Genomic DNA, 10713 nt, shown 5'->3' on the forward strand with positions numbered 1-10713 from the left:
TTCTCAACTAACTAATCAACACGCCGTTCCCACAGGGGTAGGCAGAGAGGACGGACCGCCAAACAACTCGGTCTTGGCACACACTCCTCGCCTTATTCACATTCATACATCGTCTCATACATATTCTGACTCTTGACCTGACCCAACTCAAGTATCTGATTCATTTGGTCGTGCCATGTCTTCCTCAGGCGTCCCTGATTTATTTGAGGGTTGTTTGTTTCACCAGACACCCCCATAGACTGTTAGTAAGTCTAAATCATTACTACAACCCACAAAGTTATGAATGTTTCACCAAGGGTATCTCTTCATACTATTTTTTTTCAATTCTTTCATATTACTATTTAGTTTTAAATTATTAAAATAAATAACTTCGATTTAATTACCTGCCTAACATTCCTCAGCAGGCGGTATTTACTTAGAAAAGTAGTAGAGCGATAGAGATTAGACTGGTGATATCTAACTTATTTTGATCGACATCAACTTGTTTATGGTTCATCCATAGAAAAAAATGTAATTTATTTTACTCCAATCCGACAGGTTTGCTTTTGCTCCATTACACGATTGCGGCGGCATTTTTAAATTACTGATTTTAATTTTTGCGCCTGAAAACCAGGAGTTTCTACCATTAAATTATTTATCTCTCTCTTTTGTTTATGAGCAACAATATTTTTATCCCTCTATATTACTGTGCATATAATTTTTTTAACCTATCTACAATGTCGAAATATGTGAAATTATATTATGGTCCATATGAATCAAATGGGATTGTCAAATATAAAATACAGCGATTTTTTGTAATAAAAGGTTGTTTCCTCATTATGTTATACTTAAATTTCTAATGATAAATGCTCTAATACAATAATTATCTAGTTAACAGATGAAAATTTCATTCCAGACACTTTGGAGGATCTTGGTTTTCGGGTTACATTCATCCGGATGAAGGAATGGGATTTCTGTATTTTGAAAATCAACGACAAAGAAGTATTCAGGTGCAAAATCAGTAATCTCAGATTCAATTCCCTATTTAAAGATGACGTGGTTAGCAGGAGAGCGATATGTGCTGTGAAAAGTGCATATCAAATGATGGAACCTCCAGATACTTTCTTCTGGATACGGAGAATGCTGGAAGTGAAAATGAATACAACGATTATTAAACAAGCAACCAATGGACTGGCACCAAACTAATAATAGCCGCTTCTATTCATTTCCACAGAATTCTCGTAAATAATTATTTGCTAAGATGCTTTCACATTGTTTATGCCCGAATGTCATTATTTGAAAAACTTCTATTTTTATATACCTGTCCATAGGTCTGAGTCATTCGAATGATCATACAAAAAAATATATTTGTAATAATGACTGTCTTTATGGAGGAATAGAGGTTGGCTGGTGAATAAAGGAATCATGAGATAAATTTTAACATTTTTAAAATTGGAATAAAAAATATGATTTAAGATTTTCACGGCCAAAAGTATTTTTGTTATTTGTTTTTGGGGTGTTATGCCAAAAAATGGAATAAAAAAGATATTAAAATGGCAATGTTTGGGGTACATTAGTGTCCCAGAATATGTGCTTGCGCACAGCAGTTGATCTGAGTTATTGCTACAAAACAGTAGTTATTTATAGACAGGGCCGGCCTTATGCTGGCGCAATTGGAGCAGTCTGCTCCGGCACTGATAATACCTAACAGTCCTGACACACCCTTGAGATTATCTTTCACAAAAACGGCGCTGCAAAAAAATACAAATTATCTGAATATTATTGATTACAGTAATCACCTACCTAGGCATCTACTGCTTTTGACAAAGGGCGTCAAATTATACTCACACCTGGCGCCGTTTGGCTCAGGGCCAGTCCTGTTTATAACTATTGTCTAAAGGTATGAGATATTATACAACATGCAGGAATCACAATAAAGAATTAGGAAGGAGCATTTTTAATAATGTATGTACGGGTTTTCCAATAAGAGGTGTTATTTTGAATAGCCCGCTATTTCGGTAGATGTTACTTTTGAAGCTGTCATTTTTTGACATTTGACAAGTAGAAACACGCCATTAATAATAATGGAACGATACACGCTTCAACAACGCATTGAAATTATTAAAATTCACTTGAGTGAATCATATGCAAATCATCTTGAGTGATGAGGCCCATTTCCACCTCGGTGGCTTCGTCAACAAGCAAAATTGTCGCATCTGGGGCTCGGAAAATCAAAGAGTTATTGTTGAAAAACCTCTCTATCCTCAACGTGTGACTGTTTGGTGCGGTTTATGGTCTGGCGGAGTCATTGGACCTTACTTTTTCGAAAATGAAGCTGGAGCAACAGTTACGGTGAATGGATTGCACTATCGAGAGATGATTAATGATTTTTTATGGCCGGAATTGGATGGTATTGATCTGGACAATGTTTACTTTCAACAAGACGGCACTACATGCCACACAAGCAACGAAACCATTGATCTTTTACGATTGAATATCAAAATAACACCTCTTTTTATTAATGGCGTAGTTCCTACTTGTCAAATGTCAAAAAATGACAGCTTCAAAATTAACATCTACCGAAATAGCGGGCTATTCAAAATAACACCTCTTATTGGAAAACCCTGTAGATTCTTCCGAGTTTCTGTCATTTTTACATAGATTTAATGATAAAAAATTTAAACATAAAAGATATGACATACATGTACAATAGGGTGTAACATAAATAAACCACTCGCGGGTGTGAACAACAGAATCAATAGAATGGTGAGAAAATTTGGAAAAAGTGGTTTAAGATTTAAAGGTTATTCTTTAATAACTTTAGTAATTGTTTATGGATTAAGGTGAAAAAAATTGAGATGTAAAGAATTCTAAATTGTTAACAATCAGCCTTCACATGCTTTTTTGAAAGTTCTGAAAAACTCACTTTGGAAATTTTTTTCGTTACTTCTGTAAAATTTTGATTTTGAGGGTTGCTACCTTTTTCCTAAACGCAGTCAAATGTTCTAATGTATGTATTTTTAATAATATAATTGTATAGTTTATGTGTCGAGGTGTTGTGTAGTTTAAAACTTGTAAAAGATACAAATTTATGTCCATACATATTATGTGTATGGTAAAGTACAGCAATATGGAATTTTATACAAAATAGAAATGGGTTCTAAGACAAAAAACAGGTTTATAAAAAAAATACTGGTTTTATTAAAATTACAACAGGAATCATCGATAGCATAATATAAAAGTGAATATCGTTAATGAGCTGTTAAAACTTGTGTCAATATTCAGAAAGGAGAATTATAAAAAAGTTGTGTCCTTTTAGGGTTCCACTATAAATTATTTTAATTTGGAGATACATAGCACTTAGGAGACTATGCAGTTCAATGTATAAAAATATTTTTTTTGTATTCACATTGGAGGTTTTAACAGCCCTGCCCAGCGATGTATAATAATATATCCAAAATATTTTCGAGGAATGTGAAACAGATAATATCGTCCCTGTTCTAGCAGAAAATGTTCATGTGTTGGAGAACTACATAAATATATAAATTTTAAAAGGAACCTTAACAATTATTTACATCAAAATGAAAATAAAAAAAATAATCGGGGAGTCTATTTATGAAGCTCCTTTATTTCCTGAATATTAAGGAATCTAATTCTTGAAACATGTTTGTAAGCACAATAAAAAAATTACTCATTGCTACAAGAATAGATAGTAGAAACAAAGGGAGATATGACATGGATGCTTGCTGACTGTCGCCGAGCTACAACCAAAGTGCATAGAACTTCAAAGTGGCTTCGCAACGAAAATGATGCAATTGGTGTGTGGGTACAACATAGGCAACATGATTGCAGTAGTATGAGTTAGTAATATTGGCGATACCTGTGCGCGAGGTTTCATACTAATGGTTCATGGCTCTTCTCCCTTGTTTCTATTATCTACTGCTACAGCATTATGAATGTACATATTTATTAAATCAATCAGATATCGTTTAGACCTGAGATTCTCAATTATTTCATGTACCCATTATGCTTTTACGAGATAAATTGGGTTTTGAATTATTGATCAATTACTTATTTATAATTATTATGTAGAGCTGAAATTAATTATCTTCGTCTTCTATTTTTGGTGCTAAGTAGTAACGGATATGTCCTATTTCTTGAATGCGGTACTCCACTACCAGGGGAACATCAGCTGACATGGACAGTTGGACCTGTAAAAATAAAAACTTGTTTAGCATACATAAAATAAACCAAAGAAAAATATATTAAGCAGGTACATAATGCTGTGTTTCAGACAAAAAAAGAGAAGGGATAAAATAAATGATAACATAAGTTTTTTCAAAATTAAATTATGGATATTCTATGCTTTACTCTGGCTTAAAGGAGGTGACAGATAACACTATGAGTTCAAAGTGGTTTATATAACTCCATATTGCTTACCATCAATCCCATACAGACCTGTCACACTTAAAAAGATGATGTGTTATATAAGTGTTGGCGTTGCGAAGATAAACGCTGTTATCTACTAGTCAGGCAATATTTGAAAATTATGCGACCCCCTCCTGCAGACGGCAGGAGAGGGGGCTGTCATCTGTTGAAGTGACAGATCCCGTACAAAGAAATGATATTTCGCGGCAGTCCCCCAATTGATCTGACCCTCTCTCCTGAGGAAGATTCAACATATAATACGTATATGCCACGCCCAAATTATGCACGCATAATATAGCGTAATGTGTCTAAGACTTTAATCTACCTACTAACTGATGGTAAAAAAATCAACTAAACAAAAGAACAGTTTGATAAAACTACCAGTTGTTTTTTCAGCATGATTAGGTTTGTGTAAATTAATTGCACTTTTTAGATAGTTGAATTTGAAATAATCAAAAATCCCACTTTTATGATTACATAAATACAAGAATTTTAAACGTTAACCCATTTACTAGATACCAATAGATACATTTTAAAATGTAGGATATTGGCGGCAAATATCCAAAGTATAATACATTTCCCATTATTATTAATATATAAAGGTTGATGATGTAATACCTGAGCACTGAGTGACGTCGCTTTGGTGAAGAAGTTGAGGTATTTGCAAGAGAAGGTCAGGGAGACAGGTTCGTCCATCTCAATAGTCACAGCCTCGTCCTCCTTATCAGCTGAAGCCGTCTGTGCCAACTTCACGTTGGCCGTTCCGATGTCACCGGCCGAAGAAAACTTCACTCCTGAAAGTTACACAATGGCGTTAGCCGATGCTATATGTATAATACTTAACACGTTGACAGCCAATAACGCATTTGTGCGTAATGGGGGGAGTGCGTGGGGTGCCGATTACCGATGACAAAATTTCAATCCCAATGCTTATCACGCACAGATGTGTAATTTTAATTTTCTGTTTTCCGATGTAACTAAATATTTTAAACGATAAAATATTTAGGAACAACTTTTCTTTTTAACTTATTTTGAAGGTTATACCCACCAATGTGATATATCATTGAAGAAGAAGATACCACTTATAAATTGTTGGGAAGTGAGTTAGCTAAGAGCTTCACAAATGCAGTCATAGAGGGCAGTGCAAAGAGCTTGCTTGGAAGTCCGCGAGATGGCAGCTAGTAGTCAGTAGTCGCTAGGGCCAGTTAGGCTGGTTCCAGACAAACATAGTGTTTGCAGATCTCATTTAGCCAGTTCCTAGTTAGGTCGACCATCGAAGTCACTCTTGTAATACGCGAAGTATTGAATAAATCCTCGATTTAATATAAAGAACTTATTCTCTAAAATCTCCTTCCACGACGAGTCGGAGAACTGTTTGCGGGAACACAACATAAATCTAAATGACGCAGAAAAATAAAAGATAACTGTCACAACTAGGAATTGAACCAAGGATCTCTTGTCTAACCAGGACAGGCGTCTTAAACCATTCGACTGGTCGAGCGTTTAAGACAGTTTGAAATATATAAAAATATTAGAAATTCTAGCACTTCATTGCACCATAAGTTAGGCATCTTTTCTCTAGATTGCTTTTGAGGCCAGCTACAAAAAACTCAAACTGAGATAAGGGCACTTTTGTTAAATATTGAATAATTAAATCTATACACAACATACCATGTATCCACTACTTTATTATAGCCATATTAAAGGTGTTTTGGGTGAATTGGGCGCTTTCTGTACATTTTTAACGGTTTTTTTTCAGTAAACAAATATTTCGGAAGGCGATTACTATGAATTTTTGTATGAAAGCGGTCTGGCTGTTTTTAGTAGAACATAGAATTAACCTTACTCCCGTGAGATTACAACAATATCTTATTTTTGCCAAAATTGTGGACTGGCTGCTTTCTGGATGATTATGTATAATAATTATAGTTTACCTCAACATTAGTGGAATTTCTACTTATGCTGAAGACACCACGTTTTCCGACACAGAATAAGAACAGGGTGAAGACAACATCGGCTGTATCTCCTAAATTGAACTAAGCGGAATATTCTTATTACTATTAATATTCACCTTCTTTGGTGCAGGCGATGACCATGGATTCCCCGAACTGCGAGAGGTCTCGCACGATCCTGGCGAACTCGGCACTCGGCATGCGGATGGTGGAGGAGTACTGGGTGTCCGGGATGCCGAGGTGCTCCTGGTCCAGGTTGATCAGCTTCATCTCGTAGTCGGAGACCTTCTCATGGTTCTGAGATTCAATCATCACAATAACAGTGTCGGCGTTGTCGTGGGCTTTGATTGTGATGTTGTCTTTTTCTCCCGCACATTTCATTATTTTGTATAAGCTGGAAAGATAAATAATTGATTACATTTGTTGTTAGTGGTTACAGGAAAGTACTTATGTACATAGTGGTATTCCTACAGGTACTAGGCAACCGCTAGAATCTTCGGCGTAACAGGCGGCAAACATATTGTGACAGTAATAACTAGAATGTTCAGGAACGTTCTTAGGTGCAACTTGAATCGCATTAGAACCTACTAGCGAAACACCGTAGTTACGGCGCATTCGCTGGCTTACTCTCGATGCATGCATGCCTATATAACGGCAGCATCAAGAGGTACTTCGTCAGTTAGTCTACTTCTTACATATTTTTTAACGCGCTAATCAAAATAACTTATAATAACATTTCGCGCCGTGATTACTTAAATGATCTTGCTGTTTCTGTTGTGATTAATTACTTGTGTGGTATATAAAATATTGTTAAAATTTATTCACGGCCGGTTTATCCTGGCAACAGAATAAACCGATTATAAAATATTACATACTTTAATTTCAACACCAAACACATATTCCACCTTCGCAACAAATATTTTTCAGGGAGATTGTAAATAATAATTGGATAATTTTTATCCCTTTTTGTGAAAATCACCTCAAGGGAGCTGTTATTAGATTACTTACATTAGATACAAACTAATATTTATAGATTATTTTAAACTTTCCTTGTGATTCCCATGTGCAAAAGAAATAACACTAAAAATAGCTTCGAATGATATTAAAGGAACTAAAAATATTGTTAAAAAAATGGTGGTAAGACGAATGAGGTTGTCTCCCAATTTTTTATTTTTACTAAAATGTATTATATCCAAAGAATTTTTTCGGCCAGCCCAAAAATCAACTTTTCGACGGCTTATATGTCCACAACAATGTTCTATTTAATATGATTAATTTGTAAAAAAAATGTTAAATTTCATTGTAGACGATGACGTAATCAAACTTGTTTAATGTAAATAAATAGGTTTAAATCGTAAAGATATTAGTTACCTGTTGAGATTCAAGCCCATGGAGATATTCCTATCACATCTGTATTTATCAAAGCCATCGGAGCGCAAGGTCATGGATACAAGAGATACGTGAGAGTTGTCCATCGCCTAAAAAACAAAAAAATTACAATATTAACCTACAAAGTACTCAATTATTTATGTCTTCTTCCTTTTGCATATGACGGGGGGGAGGGGGGAGGTCAGAAGAAGTCAACATCTGGGTCAGTGAGCCAGTTTAGGGCCTCAGGTGTGGCCCTGTGGACCTCAAACAAATACTGCAAAGTTAACTGGACCGGACAGAGACAGGATTAATAAAGAATGACAGCCACTATTCCACAAACATGGAGATGATTTTAGGAAACAATTAATAAATAAAGACAAGTGAAAATATAATAATATTGCAAATGTACAGCAGCCATACAAATGTCATATAAATTAATAATAATTTATTTTTGGAATTAGGGTGTAGAACAGTGTTGGCCAAACTGTGTGCCGCAGGAAGTATCAGGAGTGCTGCGAAGGAAGAAGCATCAAAATTGTTCATTTTAAATAATTCCTATTCATTCAAAATTTTGTCAATTTAAAATAAATTGGACATCAACATTTTAATATTTGTCACAATTGTATATACTGGTCGACGCGACGCAGGTATATACGCATCAAAATCAAATACCCTCCGTTGCAGACTTTTTGCAAAAATAAGGATTCTGATTTTAAGTTTTTGTTGCTTCGTACTGAAGTATGTTGACTCTCAAAAGGAAAATAAAATTATCATGATTAACTCTTTGCGAGCAGAAATAATTTCTTTCTTCAATGCTGAAAATATGGGATTTGATTTTCTTCACGAGGACGATTGGAAGCTGAAAGTAACATTTAAAATTTAAGTCTGCAAGGAGCGAATGAAAATACCATTAAAATTACAGAAAAATTAAAATCTTTCGCTGACAAGTTAGAACTGTGGACCAAAAAGTTCAAAACTCACAGCTTGATGGCGTCCCAAATTTTGGCAAAGGGCAGAGGACATTAGAACTCTTTTCTGCATCATTTTCCATCACTTGATTATCAAATGTACCAGCGAGTCATCAATCCATTCACAACATACAACGATACACACCTGACACTAACAGAAGCGGAAAATTTAATAGATCTAAAAAAATGACCCTGTGAGAGAGTAGAGTTGTTAGTTTTTTGGATATCGCTTTGGTGTCAATGTCCTCGATTGGGTATAATAGCAATTAAATCACTGTTACTGGTTGGATCATTGTATCTTTGCAAATTCGGTTTTTCAGCGCTTGTGGAAATGATATCCAAAAAACGAGTGCGGTTACAGATGTAGATGAGATGTTAAGTGTTTGTATATCAATTTAGAGCCGCGTGTTAACATAATTCTTTTTAAAAATCTATTGCATCTTTCTCAGTAATTAAATTATTACCGTCTTTGTATGTGTTGAAAAAATAGAAAAAATATTTTTTAAATTTTACCTACGCTATGGAATCCCTTCATTCATGTTAATAAAGTACATTTGTACAAGGCATTTTTATTTGGTGTGCCGCGGAACAAATCCCATTCACAATCCACAAGTGTGTCGTGAAGTAAAAATTTGGCAGAAACTGGTATAGTACGTCATTTCACATACCGCGTTTTGAAAAAACAGCATTAAGTTTTAATCTTATCATAATATAAAAATGAATCGACGGCCTCTGTGGTAAGGATCTCGACTAGCAATCCGGAGGTTGCGGGTTCAAATCGTGTCATACGCAAGTATATTTTATTTGTGTTATTGCAGAATTTATTCATTTTAAATAATTTAAGGTATATTTGCAGCATCTGAGGGTGGAAGATATGGTAATTATTTACCTACGACTACCGTTTGAGAAAATATTCCGTACATGTTAGGTTAGGTTGGATTAGGTAGAATTAAATCACAAACCAGTCTATACAAACCTAGCGTAGCCCACAAACTACTTGAAAACTGGGATATAACTCTAAAGGGGACGCGAGCAGGCGTTATTAAAGGGGCAATTTTTTGTAGTAGTAAAAACGGTAGTCGTAGGTAAATATTTACCGAAGATATTGTCGGTATCGCCCTGGTGTTTGGTGACAAGATTTGAATAGCCAGGTATTTCACCACGTTTCCCTCCCCACTACCTTCAGCCTCACAACATGCCCCAATTGGGAATGCCATAGTCTCATTGTCTCCAGGCGGTAGATATCAGTTGGGACTCATCACATAAAAAAACTCAGAACGTTAAATTCTAATTTTCGGTCGGTGTGAAGTGTTCTTGATGAAGATATTAACAGAAACATCATATTTATTATTGTACAACCAAAATAGTGAAAAGTTTTCAAGGACGTATGTCAAATGATACGGAAGCCGAAGAGAAACAAGACAAAACCTTAGAGAAAATCGTTTACCTGTAGTTGAATTCCATTATCAGAGCAGTCGAATGTAGCTTCGGTCAAGAGATCCTTGATGGCTTCAAGCACTTTCTTGAACGCCACACTTTGAAGTAAACGTGCCTCGAACATTTTCTGTAAAGTACATGACAGCAAAGTTTAAATAGCGAAAACATAACTTCTTGTGGAACTTTTACAGCCTTCATGAACAAACAATATTATAGAGAGCTACTATTTACCTAGGATATGTTTATATGAATAAACTCAAAGATACTGGAGTCCAACAAAGGATCACGGGAGCAACGTACGACAGAACACAAAACACCGGTAATGGAGAAATGCGTGTTTTGGCGCGAATCCGGGAGTTGCCGCGAGTCATAAATACCGCGAGTGTTATTTCTGACCATAGATATATTTAAAGTCTGACATTAGAAATTTGTGGTGACAGGCAAAAATTATGCCATCATCAAAAAATGACTATTATCTTCACGATTAAAAAAATTACATCATATAAATGACTAATAAATGAATTTTTAAAAATCTTTAATTATTATTAACCAAACTTTTCTGATACTAATCGATAGTA

At 35.1% G+C, this 10713-nt stretch overlaps 1 protein-coding gene across 1 annotated transcript; it reads right to left on the minus strand.

The window, feature by feature from the left end:
* Positions 1-3156: 3156 nt before the first annotated feature.
* On the minus strand, positions 3157-10499 carry PCNA (Proliferating cell nuclear antigen). The gene is made up of 6 exons (XM_089638524.1): positions 10367-10499; positions 10146-10262; positions 7731-7837; positions 6479-6753; positions 5026-5201; positions 3157-4190 (listed from the first exon to the last, which is right to left on the minus strand). The coding sequence occupies exons 2-6, from the start codon at positions 10257-10259 to the stop codon at positions 4080-4082; spliced, it is 783 nt and encodes a 260-aa protein (XP_089494650.1). The 5' UTR covers positions 10260-10262; positions 10367-10499; the 3' UTR covers positions 3157-4079.
* Positions 10500-10713: the final 214 nt, after the last annotated feature.

The sequence above is a fragment of the Hesperophylax consimilis genome, chromosome 1 (genome assembly GCF_061612785.1).
Source record: "Hesperophylax consimilis isolate HC1 chromosome 1, BYU_Hcon_1.0, whole genome shotgun sequence".
Classification (NCBI taxonomy): domain Eukaryota; kingdom Metazoa; phylum Arthropoda; class Insecta; order Trichoptera; family Limnephilidae; genus Hesperophylax; species Hesperophylax consimilis.

Excerpts from the sequence above, each read along its gene's own strand:
- PCNA (XM_089638524.1), bottom strand. The coding sequence starts at position 10,259 with ATGTTCGAGGCACGTTTACTTCAAAGTGTGGCGTTCAAGAAAGTGCTT. Across the intron at positions 5,202-6,478 it reads CATCGCCTGCACCAAAGAAG|GAGTGAAGTTTTCTTCGGCC; the intron begins GTGAATATTAAT and ends TGTAACTTTCAG. Across the intron at positions 4,191-5,025 it reads CGACGTCACTCAGTGCTCAG|GTCCAACTGTCCATGTCAGC; the intron begins GTATTACATCAT and ends TTATTTTTACAG.